The 15807-nt window shown below is 37.1% G+C and overlaps 1 protein-coding gene across 7 annotated transcripts in view; it reads right to left on the reverse strand.

Moving 5' to 3' along the window:
• The window catches only part of ATG5 (autophagy related 5), a 162876-nt gene that overhangs the window by 73625 nt on the left and 73444 nt on the right, over positions 1-15807 (reverse strand). For all 7 annotated transcript variants that reach the window (XM_055113990.2, XM_003824340.5, XM_008978074.4 and 4 more), the window contains one exon: positions 9625-9719. In XM_055113990.2, coding sequence (XP_054969965.1) covers positions 9625-9719 — 95 coding nt within the window. The remainder of the gene's footprint in view (positions 1-9624; positions 9720-15807) is intronic.

Raw genomic sequence — 15807 nt, forward strand, 5'->3', positions numbered from 1 at the left:
GGGGAAGGGTGTACATGGAGAAAGCTAGAACCTCTACAGTGTTTTCCTCTCTGGGAGGAACTAGCAGGCATACGAACAGAAAAAGCTGAATAAAAGGCTGAATCCTTTCTATTCCTGAGGCAGATAGAGAGAAGACCAGGGAACAAAGAGACTTTGACCAAGAGCCCTGCCAGGTATTGATACCTTTGATACTGAGAAAATATCTGGGATATGAAATACAAATGCTAAATCAGTATCTTTGAAATAGGGGTAAAAGAATAAAGGGTCTTGATGAGTAAAATGGGTAGTATTTTTTAATAACCTGATAATGAGCTTTAGGAAAAGGGAAGGTCAACGTTATGGAATGAAAACACAGAGGTACCAAATTTAAAAGCATAAAAAAAAGTGGAGGGGGGGAACCCAACAACTTCATCAAACTAGCAAATAACTTAGTATCATTTCTAATTAGAAACGCTAGAAGGAAATCACTTAGATCTGATAAAGACTAGGCTATAATTCTAACTGATGAAACACTTAAACTGTATCAATTAATACCAGAAAACAAACACAGAAAAGTCTACTAGAACCATCATTATTCAGCACAGTCTTGGTAATGCAATACTATAATAGCAATGCAATAAAGCAAGAAAAAAAAAGTTTGTAAAAACACAATAGGATGAGATTTTTGTTTTTCCAATGCCATAAATAACTAGAAATGGAAACAAAATAAAGAAAAACAAAATCTACAAAACACCTGGAAATAAAAAGAAAAATGGTCTATTTGAAGAAAACCTTAAAATCTATGCAGAACATAAAACAAAATCTGAATAAAAAGAAATATCATGTTCTTGTCTGGGAAGACTTAATATCATAAGAAAGTGAATTATATCAAAATTTAAATCGAAATTTAATGTATTTCCATCTCTAATCAGACAGAACACTATGGGGAACTGAATAAGTGATTTTAAAAGTCATGGAAAATTAATGACTGAGAATAACCATGAAAAGTATGAAAAAAGGAGACAAATGAATTGCTCCAACAGATATCAGAACGCTAAAATTAAATAAAAATACTACTGGCATAAGAAAATACATATACTGATGGAATGAATAAAGAATCCAGAATTAGATTCCAGTAAGTCAAACTACTTTACTATAAACCAGGGGTGGCATATTCATCCAGTGGGAAAAGGACAGTAAGAAGTCAGTAAACTATGGCCCACTGGCCAAATTGTGGCCTCTGCCTATTTTTGCAAATAAAGTTTTACTGGGACAAAGCGAAGCCTATCATTTGCAAATTGTCTATAAATATTTTCATGTTACAGAATCACACAGTTTCAACAGAGACCATCTTGTCTACAAAGCTGAAAATATCTACTATCTGGCCCTTGAAGAAAGTTTGCCAAACCTTAGTTTATATAATAAAAGATCAGCTATCTCATAGACACCTATCTCACACAACACATTGTGGGAAAGGACCTTCTTTTTTTTTTTGAGACGGGGTCTTGCTCTGTTGACCAGGCTGGACTGTAGTGGCATGATCATGGCTCACTGCAGCCTCAACCTCCCAGGTTCAAGTAATGCTCCCACCACAGAATCCCAAACAGCTGGGACAGATGTGTGCCACTACGCCTGGCTAAGGGGCCTTTTTAACAGAGAAAGAAATCCACATACTACTAAGAAAAAGAAGGGCATATTTGATATATATTTATATTTTTTATATAAAGATATCATAAAAATCAAGATGAATTATACAGTTATGATATTTTGCAATGTGTTTGACAGTAAAAGTTTAATATCTATAAAAATTATTTTATAAAATATCTATAATATATTTATAGATATTATAATATAAAATATCTATAAAAATTATTTTATAAAATAAAAAGTTAAATAAGAAGAAAAGACAGGCAAAACAAAATACAGTGCAATTTACAGAAAACCAAGTCCAAATGGTCAACAAAGATAAAACAGATTTATAAACTCACTAAGTGTGAGAGAATTATTAGTTAAAGTAAAAATATCTCTCTATACCCACAATACTACTAAAAATCAGAGTTATAATGCCCTATTGCTGGTGGAGATGTAAGGGGAGAAGCATGCTCTCATATACTGTTAGTGAAAATTTAAACTAATACATTTTTGAAAAGTAAGCTGGCAATTTTTTTTTAATCTCTACCTTTTGATGCAAAAACTCATTTTTGGGTACCTATTCCATACCTTAAAAAAAATACATATGTAATGCTTACTGTAGTACTGTTTATAATGGTAAAAAATAGAAAAAAAAGAAAACTTGATAGTGAATACTGAACAAATTACAGTGCATCTACAGACTAAACATAATGCAGCCATTAAAAAAGAATAAATTAGGCTGGGTGCGGTGGCTCATGCCCGTAATCCCAGCACTTTGGGAGGCCAAAGCAGGCGGATCACTTGAGGCCAGGAGTTCGAGACCAGCCTGGCCAACATGGCAAAACCCTGGCTCTACGAAAAATACAAAAATTAGTCGGGCATGGTGGTGGGCACCTGTAGTCCCAGCTACTCAGGAGGCTGAGGCAGGAGAATCACTTGAGCCTGGGAGACAGAGATTGCAGTGAGCCAAGATCATGCCACAGCACTCCAGTCCAGGTGACAGAACGAGACTCTGTCTCAAAAAAAAGAACAAATTAAACCCTACAACTCATCAACAAAAATACCCAAACCCAATTCAAAAATGGGCAAAGGACTTGAATAGACATTTCTTCAAGGATGATAAACAAGCACATGAAAAGATGCAGAGCACTATTCATTAGTGATTACATCCCACATGCATTAGGATGGCTAGTATGAAGAACAGAAAATAATAAATATTGGTGAAGATCTGAAAAACAGAAACCCTTGTGCACTGTTGGTGGGAATGTAAAGTGGTACAGCTACTACGGAAAACAGTATGGCCATTCCTCAAGAAAATAAAAATAAAATTATCTTATGATAGGAATATGCATTTCTGGGTAAATACCCCAAAGAACTGAAAACAGGGTGTACACCCATTTCAACATTTACATGTCAATTCAACTGGGCCAGAATACCCAGATATTTGTTCAAATATTCTTCTGGATGCTTCTATATATATGTTTTTTGGCTGGGGTTAACATTTAAATTGGTGGATTCTGAGTACAGCAGATTACCCTCCACAATGTAGGTGGGCCTCATCTATTCAGTTGAAGGTCTTACAGAAAAAGACTGACCTCCCTTGAGCAAGAAAGAATTCAGCCAACAGACTGCCTTTGGACTCAACTGCAACTCTTCCTTGAGTCAACAGCCCATCCCATCACCCTGGCTTGGTGAGTCCAGGGTCTGATGAGGTAGGTTGCAGACTCAAGGAAGAGCTGCCAAAACCAGGAAAGCCAATTCATTAAAATAAATCTCTCTCTACACAAACACACACACACACTACCACCACCACCACGATGGTTCTGTTTCTCTGGAGAATGCTAATACACCCCTGTTCATGGCAGCATTATTCACAATAGCCAAAAGGTGGAAGCAACTCCAGCAGATGAATGGAGAAGCAAAATGTGGTATGTATATACAATGGAATATTATTAAGCCTTTAAAAAGTGGAAATTATATCTATCTATATCTATACACACATACTCACACACACACACACACATTTATAGAAGACAGGGTTTCACCATGTTGTCAAGGCTGGTCTCGAACTCCTGGGCTCAAGCAAACCGCCTGCCTCAGCCTCCCAAAGTGCTGAGATTACATGTGTGAGCCACCACACCCAGCCAATAAAAGGACATTCTGACACATAATACAATATAGATAAACAATGAGGACATCATGCTATGCGAAATAAGCCTGTCACAAAAAGGCAATTAGTGTATGATTCCTCTTGTATGAGGTAACTATGGATGTCAAATCCATAAAGTAGAATGGGGAAACAGAGAGTTGTTTAATGGGTATAGAGTTTGTTTTGCAAGAAGAAAAGGGTTTTGGAGAATGAATGTACAACAGTGTGAACATAATTAACACTACTGAAAATGGTTAAGATTATAAATTTTATGTTACATTTATTTTACCATGATTAAAAATTAAAACAAAATAATATTAAGGAAAAATACTATAAATAACAACAACAAAAAAAACACCTCAAGCAACTTACATTCACCTGGGAAACAGAATACATCCTATTCTGCTAGAGATATATCTGCAGTTCAAAATGTATTACAAATGATGTTGTGTATCTTTTTGAAATGACTGAAAAACTAAATTAAAAGCAATAATATTCAGTTTACTAACCAGTAAGTCCTTCTTTCATGGTTCCTGACTTTTCTGTAAGATGTTATTGCAAGATATCTACTAAAATGGAAAACAATTGAAAAGGCAAAATTATAATTTCTTATCAACATCGCTAAAACCCTGGAGGGGAAGAATCCTAACAAACATGGCCATAATTTGCCACATATTTCTACTGTCCTCACTTTTCAAAATCCAGAAATCAACATTTCTGGAAACAAAACACAGTCTAAAATTTGGCTCCTTCTTCAGTTTAGAAGGTGCCAAGTTAATCCCTGACATCCTAGTTTCCATTTTCAAAAATGTACTTTTTCTCTCCCCAAACCGGCATCTAGATTCTTAAATATTTTTAGCACATAGAAGTTAAATAGATTTGCTTAACCAAAATAGCCAGTAAACCTCCCAAAAGAATTAAAATATTAATGGCGCTTTAATGATACAAATGAACAACTTTACATTCAAATCGTCAATGGGAAAGGAAGCAGAATTGTGAGGATTATGAAAGTAAACAAAACGAAGTTCAAATTCTACTTTATTTTACTTTTTTGTAACTAATGAACAACTTCTTCCAAAGACAAGTAGGAAATACAAAAATTAGCCAGGCATGGCACATGCCTGTAGTCCTGGTTACTTGGAAGGCTGAAGTGGGTGGATCGCTTGAGCCAGGAAGGCAGAGGCTGTAGTGAGCTGAGATCACATCACTGCACTCAAGCCTGGGTGACAGAGCAAGACCCTCTCTGGGGGGGAAAAAAAAAAATAGGCTGGGCGCAGTGGCTCACGCTTGTAATTCCAGCACTTTGGGAGGGAGGCTGAGGCAGGTGGTTCACGTGAGGTCAGGAGTTCTAGACCAGCCTGACCAATATGGTGAAACCCTGTCTCTACTAAAAATACAAAAATTAGCCAGGCATGGTGGTGGGCAATTGTAATCCTAGCTACTCGGGAGGCTGAGGCAGGAAAATCGCCTGAACCCAAGAGGCGGAGGTTTCAGTGAGCCGAGATTGCACTAGTGCACTCCAGCCTGGGCGACAGAGCAAGACTTCATCTCAAAATAAATAAATAAGTAAGTAAATAAAATTAAAAAATATATAAAAATAAAACAAAGATAAGTAGGAACCATCCTTTTTTTTTTCTTTTTTCTTTTTTTTAAAGATAGGGTCCTTTCTGATGCCCAGGCTGGAGTGTAGTGGCATGATCATGGCTCACTGCAACCTTGACCTCTCAAATACAAGTGACTCTCCTACCTCAGCCTCCCAAGTAGCTGGGACTACAGGTGCTTACCACCCCATCCGGCTCATTTAAAAAAATTTTTTTGTAGAGGTGGGGTCTCACTATGTTGTATCCAGGCTGGTCTCATTTTAACTTTATTAGAAAACAAGCATTGTTTTATCAGCTTCTTGTTTTTTTAAAACTAAAAATAACATTGCTAGGTTGTTTCTATGAAGATTCTCTAAATTTATTTATAACCTTAAGAATAACATGTAGAACAAAGTAGGTGACTGAATGATCCTTGTTGAATAAATATGAATGGATATTCAAATAATTAAAAATCTCTTAGGATCTCCCATTCTTTACAGGATACAGAGAAAACTCGTTAATATGGCCTGACTTTTACCTTTGCAGCCTTATCCAAACTCTGTGGTCAAGACAAACAGGTTGTCCTTATACTTACAACGTCCCCCTTTGCCTACAAAGCTCTTCTCATGACTCTTTGCCTATCTTTAAGTTCACCTATCTGTCAAATCTCTGGGAATGCAACATTTCCTCAAGGTAGCCTTCTCTCCTCCCAAACTAGAACAAATTCTTCCTGGGGCATTAGGTTTTTATTGCACTGTATGTCTCTTCTTCACAGCAATCACAGTTCCAATGTTATATTTGTATTCTTAGTTGATTTGTTTCTTTCTTGATTTGTTTCTTTCCACCTTTAGACTATAACCTTCTAAGGGGTCATACATAATATCGATCATCAGTTGTATCCCTTGTGCATAGCACAGGGCATGGCAGGCAAATATGTGTGTAAATAAACTTGTTGAATGAATCAATGAGACACACTTTTCTTACCCAAAGTATAATGGCAGGATAACATTTATCAATCTATTGCTTCTTGAAAAACAGATATGATGTGCTTAATTTTCATTTTACATCTCAAATACCAATGCCTAAGGAATTCACAGTCATTTTACAAATCTTTTTGACAAATGCCTTCATTAATCACCACCTGTTTACAAGTGCTAAATAACATTTTGGTTACATTCTGTAACATTTCCTGCACTTAATGTCATCTCTAGAATACTGGCTAATATGAAGCACCTGGACTTCAGGAACACAAACCTGAAACTAACACACCAAACTAAACTGTTATGTAAATGACAGAAATGACACATTTTGGTCTGCAACATCTCTAGATGGCTTTTGGACCAATTCAACTTTTACCACTAAAAATCTGTCACCTGACTATAGTCATTTTGAGCTCATGATAAATGAATTACAGATGAAAAATAAATAGTTTGATGACAATCTTTACAAAAGTTTATCTTCAAAGAATACCACCAGTCACAGGTATTCTAGGCTCCTATCAACTTATTTGGTCAGGGCAGACTTCACTTTTCATGATAATTATGTTCTGAAAATTCTACAAACTTAATGATTACAAACAAAAGTCATAGTTTGCTCATAAATCAGGCCTGGGTCTGGATTCTAGTTCTTCCATTTTTTCATTTGTTCACTGAGGCAAGTGACTTAAAATTCCCGAGCCTCAGTTTCCTCACATGTAAAATCAGATAATGATTCCTATTCCTAAGATGGTTTTGAGGCTTCAACAAGATAAGATGGGCCTCACTCAAGCATGCTCAGTACTCTGTCTCTCTCTCTCCGGTTATACAGAAATTCTATTAGGATTCTGCAAAGTAAAATGAATATTTCAGTAAAAATTATGCCCTTTATTTATTAATGAATCTGGATTTTCAGATTTTCCTTAAATTTACTTAGTAACTTAAGGGCTCAAATATTATAGAGATTTGTATCTAGTATTTTAAAGAAATGAAAGGTGTTAATCAAAATGCTGCACAAATAAAAGCTACATTTAACAAACAGAATATCACAACCATACAAACTAATCAGATATAAAGAAGTTAGCAACAGAAATCTGATGTTGCCTTTAGATCACACAATTAGGCAAACAAAAATAGAGTTCCATCCTCCTTTGGTCAAGGCCATGGTTGAAGACTGAATACCAAATAGGGAAATAGGAAAAGCCAGGAAATGGCAAATTAGCAAAAACTGGACTCCTTAATTTTTATATTCATTTTCATATCTCACTTCTAAAACTTTAATTAAATTCAAATAAAAACCAAAATGGAACTGAGATAAAGCCAAAAGGAAAGTTATGTAGGTCAAATGAGAACCTATATTGTCCTTAGGCTCTTTGTCGCTTTCTGTTTAAGGAAAAACTGCCCAAGTGCCTTGACACATTAAAGATCAAGCAGGAGGTTCTGCTGAGAGTCCCCATCTGGCAGCCAGGTTTTGTCAAGCAAATTTTGAGAATTCTCTACCCTCCCACTTTCTATCTAATTATAGCACTTTATAAAAACCATTCTCTCTCTGTCTCTGTCTCTCTCACACACACACACACACACATCCTTTCTCTCTCTCTCTCTCTCTCTCTGAAACTTACCTGTATTATAATAACACAACACTAGGTATGGATTAATCTGACAATTTTCCCCTAAAACAGAATAAATTCAAAAAGGAAAACCTTTCCTCTGTACACATGCACTATATTCTGACAATAATAATTCCTAAATTAAGTATAATACATTTTCCCTACAGGAGTTTAAAGAAGTTACAGTAAAGAATCTCTTGTATAAATACATATGCCAGAACTTGACCCAAATAAGTGCTGAGAGGTATAAATCTCAAAACAGTTTCCGGACTCTTTGTGAAAAGTCTTCAGAGTCTGCGATATATTTTCTTCAACTAAAGTATACAAGTAAGATATTTTGCTGGGCTGTGGGAATGCCTTACGGCATGTTACTGTGGAGCTCATGGTAAAATAGAAAGAATATAAATAATTAAAATAAAATTGACAAATGATAAATGATTTAATAAATTAGAAATTCAAATGCCGGGCACTTTTCTAGAACCTGGACACAATGCATGAACCTAACAATAACCCCGCCTTCATGAAAAATATGGACTACTTGAAAATTATACCTACAACACTAAATAAACATTCTTCATTCTTCCAGTATATTGAGATGTTTATTTTCAATTAGACAATTTGCTTTCCTCTTTGAACACATAGTTATGTGATGGCTCTATAAAAGATTTTAAAATAACTATAGAAGGAACTATTGGTAAAGATTGTGGGATACTAAAAATGGCTACAAAGAAAGTTATGACAAAACCTCTGAGTTTGAATGGAAGTCCTACTAGATTAGAGTCTATGCCTGTGACATTATGCTTCTGGTTCTTGTTCTTAAATGCTTTTCTCATGAATAGTATGTAACTTACTTCCTGGAATGCCATTCATTAAAAAAATATTTAATATTTGCTAAATGTCAATATTTATGCCAGCACTTTTAAAGTACAGAAACATGGAGTTTCTTTACCTCATGCAAATATGCTGTGAGAAAGACTTAAGAGCCTATTGCCTACTTTGTGGTACAACACTGAAGACTCACCATCCAAAACAAACAGACTTAGTAAATTCTTGTGATTTGCAGTAGTTCTGTTCTATAAGGTTACCACAAACACTGAAATAATCGCTCCTGGGGGAATACAAGGTTATGTTTCCATGAGCCCTCGGTCACAACATGTTCATTAACTGATCAATACATAACCTTGTTCTATGTGTGTTTCTGTTTAAAAAGAGCACTTCAGTGCTACATTTGGAGTCTGTTTTAAACAGCAAAATCACTAACAAAAAGCACAAAAATGTAAAAGCATGGCACTACATACACTGTGAAAAGAAGGCTTGTTTATAGTATGACAGCTGAGACAAGAAGGTAGAGCCTCGCTTTGATCAACCTCTGCTGGGAAATGAGCATCAGGTGAATCAATTTTTCACCACTCTGAATGACCGTAAAAGTGCTCCAAGTACTGACTTTGGGGTTACACATAAATTTTAGTAAGCATGTGAATCTGCCAATATGAAATCTACAAATAATGAGTACCAACTGCATATGAGTCAAATATTTCAGTGCGGTATCTGACTTGATTGCCACTGAAAGACACAGTTTGGAAAACCCCTAATAAATACCGTTTAATTACTATGCAGACAAAGAGTTCTAGACTAGAGTGCTTCAATTAAGATGTCTGAGGCTTTCATAAATGGATGTTTTTTAAAATGTTATTTCCTACCTGATATATTCTAAAGGGGATATAACGAAATCCATTTTCTTCTGCAGGATATTCCATGAGTTTCCGATTGATGGCCCAAAACTGGTCAAATCTGTCTGTAATGATATAAATTATTTGTTATTAAAAATGAACAACATTATAATGGAACACCTCACATGAAGAGATGAAAGTTTTAAATATCCCTCTAGAAGTTTCTGAAAGGACATCACATATATTTTCTTATTTTTATTAAACTTATCTTTCCATAAACATAAAGCAAATATAAAATTAATTTTTTTCTACATTATTGCATCTTCTCCCTAGATATTCGCACAGCCATTTTTTTCTCATAAGAAAAACTGTAAACATATAAACATACGACTACTTGTGTTATCAAGGCAAAAAACACACCAGGTAGAGGATAGATGTCTTGACTCTCCTGGTACTACTTCTAATTGCTGAGCTACAAAGGTACAGCTTCAAGTAGCCTAAATGTTAACTAGAAGTTGTGTAAAGAAATAAAGTCGCAGGGTGCGGTGGCTCACGCCTGTAATCACAGCACTTTAGGAGGAGGCTGAGGCGGGCAGATCACCTGAGGTCAGGCGTTCGTGACCAGCCTGACCAACACGGAGAAACCCCGTCTCTATTAAAAATACAAAATTAGCCAGGCGTGGTGGTGCATGCCTGTATTCCCAGCTACTTGGGAGGCTGAGGCAGGAGAATTGCTTGAACCTGGGAGACAGAGGTTGTGGTGAGCCGAGATCATGCCATTGCACTCCAGCCTGGGCAACAAGAGCGAAACTCCGTCTCAAAAATAAAAATAAAAATAAAGTCAAAATACTGAACACAGTAAACATTAAATACCAAAGATTTTTTTTTAAAAAGCTTTGAAAGAAATATGGAACTGGCACTTATGAAGTGCCAACTGCAGCTTAATCTCAGACCAATTAAGCTCTTTTTAAAAACTTTTCAGTTTCAAATTTTTTAAATAAACAACTTGAGATATAATTTGCATACCATAAAATTCACCCCTTTTAAAGTATACAACTTAGTGGTTTTCAGTATATTCAGAGTTCAGAACATTTTCAGCATCCCAAAAAGAAACCTGTAACTATTAATAGTCACTTCCCACTCCCCCTTGCCCCAGCCCCTGAAAAATCACTACTTTCTATCTCTATAGGTTGCCTATTCCAGACATTTCATATAAATGAAGTAATATAATATGTGGTTCTTTTGCATCTGGGTTTTTCGCTTGGCATAATATTTTTGATGTCCATTCATGTTGTAGTATGTATCAGAACTTCATTTGCTTTTACGGCTGAATAATATTCCATTATGTGGAGTTACCAGATTTTTGTTCTCTCAGTTGACTGACATTTAAGTAGTTTCCGCTTTTTATCTATTATAAATAATGCTACTATGAACATTTGTAAACAAATTTTCGTGTGGACATATGTTTTCAGTTCTCTTGGGTATGTACCTAGGAGTAGAACTACTGGGTCATTAGGTAACTCTATTTAACTGATACATGGTAACTGTGTTTTGAGGAATTGCCATACTGTTTTCCAAAGTGAGTGTACTACCTTACATTTCCACCAGCAATGTATTTGGATTCCAATTAGTCCACATCCTTGCCAATGCTTGCTACTACTGGTCTTTTTAATTATAACCATTCTGGCAGGCATCAAGAAGTATCTCATTGTGGTTTTGATTTGCATTTCCTTAATGACTATGCTGAGCATCTTCTCATGTGCTCACTGGCCATTTGTGCAAATTTGCAGAAATGCCTATCAAATCACTTTCCCTTTTAAACCAGTTGTCTTTTTATTGTTGAGTTATAAGAGCTCTTTATAAATTCTGAATACAAACCCCTTATCTATGATTCACATATTTTCTCCCATTCTGTACATTGTTTTTTAAGCAACTCCTTTTTTTAACTCACCCAGAATCCCACCTTATAATAAAATATTTTATACTCAGAAATTTGTATCAAAATCTTATCTCTATAAAGCAAGGAAATACATCCAGAATTACAGTTCAGCTTGGTATTTTTCTATTACTAGACCTGTTTGAATCCAATCTACTGGCAATCTATTGATTCTGCTTAAACCATCCTAACTGTATATTTTTTTAAAATTAGTTATTTCTTCTTACACCCCTGTCCTAAAAGACTGTGACAGGCTTTAGGCCTTCCTTACTCTAATCTTCAACTCCAATGTGAGGGAAGACTCGCAGTATATTAGAAATGGTGTGAGAGAAAATTTTGAATCCAGTAAGTCCAGCACAATTTCACAGATGATAACTAAGGCCCAGATTGTTATATGTTTAATTAATAACCAAGACCAGAATCTTGGTCTTCCGATTCAAAGTCCCCAATTGGTTCAACAGTTGCTGCCACGAAACTTTATCTTAATGTGAAGAATACTACTTTGACATAGTCCTCTCACATATGAAGCAATTATTCTGTCAATGCTTAAAAAAGTGTCTTTCTACCATCAAGTATCAAGCAAGAATGTGACAGCTAAATATAATGATTCTTCATGCATACTTAAAATTTTACTTTGCTGCCTTGTCATGAAATCTCAAGCACCTAGCATGGTGCATGCATAGCATGTGCTCTTGAATCAAAGAATGGATAGAACACTATGAACATAATTTCTCATAAAAGTAAACTGGAAAAAGAAACATGATTGTGCCAGTTATCAATTGTATGACTCTCTTCTCCAAATTCACCCTTCAATATATGCATCGCTATATGGTCACAAATCCTTTAAGCATCTCTACTGCAAAACTATCTTAAGATTTCTCAGCAGAAAATGCTAAAAGAAGTTGTAGGAGAAACGGTTCTGCCCAATGTCCAGATACGCAAGTCTCTCAGCAAGGTGGCAGCAGGAGCCTGGCCCAGGGTTAACCAGCCCTCAAGACAGAATCTAGCACTCCAAAGGCTTCCTGCTTGCATAGGCACACTAATGGGCGCTTGCCCTTATCAACATCTCAATTTGCTTGCTCTGGAGGCCTGCATGGGCTGCCCATCTGTGGTTTCCCACCCAGCTGCCACTCCCTCTGCACAACCATGCCACATGTTGTTGATCACCTGCATTCCAGGTTGCCCTGACTGCCAATGGACTACATACCAACTCTGGCCTGGCGGGAAGAGGGAACTTTTCTACTAATTCAATGAGCTGAATATACCTCCTCCAATGAAGTCTGAGCCCTAGCCCTTGCAGGTGGGACCCCTTACAAGTTTGGTCTTCCTCTCTCAGCCCTAAGGTAAAATATATAGTTTTCTTATATTTTATAGACACTCTTTTATCAGAGTTTATTAATTCTTCACATAAAACTTAGCCTGCTTAACCCACTGATTAGGCCCAAATACAACTATGTTTAAAAGGAAGACACGATAGAAAAAAATCTGTATTAATTGATATTAACTTTAATCTTCTTATAGAAACGCTATATTCTTATATTAAAAAGGTATTTTCCCAGCAATAGCTGAAAACACCCTAATCAGAGAGGGAGGGAGGGAGGGAGGGGGGAGAGAGGAGGGGGGAGAGAGGAGGGGGGAGGGAGGGAGGGGGAGAGGGAGGGAGGATAAGGGGGGAGAGAGGGAGGGAGGGTAAGAGAGGCAGAGAGGGAGGGGGAGAGAGGGAGGGAGGGTAAGAGGGAGGGAGGGAGGGGGAGAGAGAGGGAGGGAGGGGGAAAGAGGGATGGAGGGGGAGAGAGGGAGGGAGGGGGAGAGAGGGAGGGAGGGAGAGGGAGGGGGGAGAAAGGAGGGGGAGAGAGGGAGGGAGAGGGAGAGGGAGGGGGAGGGAGGGGGAGGGAGGGAGGGGGAGAGGGAGGGAGGAAGGGAGGGGGGAGGGGGAGAGAAAGACAGAAAAAGAAAGAGAGAAAGAAAGAAAGAGAAAGAGAAAGAAAGAAAGAGAAAAGAAAAGAAAGAAAGAAAAAGAAAAGAAGAAAAGAAAAGGAGGAGAGAAAATCAGTGTTGAGATTGAAGGAATAACCAAGTGTCTTTCACAATGGATTTTTTTGTTCCTTTTAAAAAGAGACAGAGTCTCGCTCTGTCACCCCAGCTGGAGTGCAGTGGCAAGATCTCTGCTCACTGCAACCTCCACCTCCCAGGTTCAAGAGGTTCTCCCACCTCAGCCTCCCAAGTAGCTGGGGTTATAGGCATGCATCATCACGCCCGGCTAATTTTTGTATTTTTAGTAGAGACGGGATTTCACCATGTTGGCCAGGCTGGTCTTGGACTTCTGACCTCAAGTGATCCATCTGCCTTGGCCTCCCAAAGTGTTGGATTACAGGCATGAGCCACCGTGCAGAGCCAAACAAAACAAAGACTAAGTAGGAGAAAATTAAAACTAGCAGTCACTTAGCTCATTCACATTGGGAGGAAGATAATATATATACTTCTCGCCAGAGCTACAAGCAATATTACTGATGTTAGTTTCTTTTTATAAAACTTAACATTTAAGAAGGCTATCAAATCAAAAGCATAAAACTGAAGGACTGTTCTACAGAAATATTCAATCAATTTAAAAAAAAAAAAGATGAAAAATACCATTCCTCAAAAATCCTGATGGTCATCCATTTTTCCTCTCTCTCTCTGCTGAATTAAGCTTTTATATTGGTCTTGCAAATTTTAAAACACCTGGAAAAAATGTTATTTTTTTTTTTAATTTCAGAGCTCTCTAAAATGCGTAAGATACCAAGTTAATTTGTATTCTTTGTTACTCACATGGACAAACCGCAGGAAAAAGTGATAACTTTAAAGGATTTACCTATTCTTCCACTTAAGCTTTACGGGAGGTAAAAACTCAAGGCAAAATAATTCTTACGCCACAAATAACATGTCTAAAATCCCCCACAGGAGACATGGAGGACATATAAGGAGAGTGTAGGGATTGCTACTCAGGCTCAACTCAGCTGGCTAGGACCCTCATGCAGGAAACCGATGAAATGGTCTCCACATGCATACACTATTCACCTCCTGGTCTTTAACATCTAAGAAGCCAAAGGAGAGCAGAGTTACAGCATTTCAAATAAATGTCAGATTGTGACAGCACATAGAAGACAGACTGTAAGCTTGTCTTTGGAAGGAAAAGCAAATGGCTGAAAATCACTACAGAAGGGAACCCACTCTTCACAAAATTTTCCATCTGTCAACAGTATTATTCAAATCAGGACTACAAGTGATCATGTAATAATTGTATTGTTTTAATCAGAGGCTTTCAAGATAAGTAACAGAAAACACATTCAAATATAGACCTATATGAATTAATTTCTTCATACGTAATATGTTAAACATCTCTGTAAGACAAAACAGGAGAAAAATAAAAATGAACAAGTAGTAATTACTGGTAGGCTGCCAAAAGCAGGTTTTCAGTAAGTGACCTGTATCTTCAAACTCATCTGCCTTATGAGCCAGGTCAAATTAAGAGAATCAGCCCTTGAAAATTCATCATGAACACAGAAGTAGGTGGGCCCAGTGGGCTAGCCTCTGCGTCAGGGCTAAGCAGTGCCAGTCCTGGAGGAAGTTCATCCTTCATCCTGTCCATAAACACACATCTTGGCAGAAGGTTTCTACCCAGGGAAATCTGTGGTTTCAGTGAATCACAAAAGCAATAAAATCCAAATTCCTGGACAATTTTGACCTGGACAGTAACTGTCTGAAAATTAACTGAGAGAAGACATTTACTCCTTTACCCTACAAAGTAAGTGCCACAGTCTTAGAAAATTGGCATCAAGAACAGTAATCAATATATATTTAGACTGCAATTACTTCTCTCCGTGTTCACCACTACCACTTTCACCTCTCTGAGCCAACACAATAGCCTCCTACTTGGTCACTGTCCTATGTTTATCCCCTGTGCACAGCATCCAGAAAGCTCTTTTAAAGTATAAATCATCAACAAGTAAATTTTCAAATATTTTCTAATGGGCCATAAAACATAATGCTTTATGATGCACATTAATGATATGGTTATTTTAAGTTATGTACTAAAATCATTTTAAAAAATATGCAACCCACTGCATCTCCTTACTGCCTGCATCTGGGGCAGACTGTTCCCTGACCAAACTCTACATGCAGGCAACCATAAATAATGTGAGTAACAAAATACCTCTTCCCCTAGAAGCAGATTCCTACCAGGCCCACTCCACCCCCTTGGAATGTTATTGCTGCATTTCTCTGAGATCTCACTGTCT

This window comes from Pan paniscus, chromosome 5, assembly GCF_029289425.2.
Source record: "Pan paniscus chromosome 5, NHGRI_mPanPan1-v2.0_pri, whole genome shotgun sequence".
NCBI lineage: Eukaryota > Metazoa > Chordata > Mammalia > Primates > Hominidae > Pan > Pan paniscus.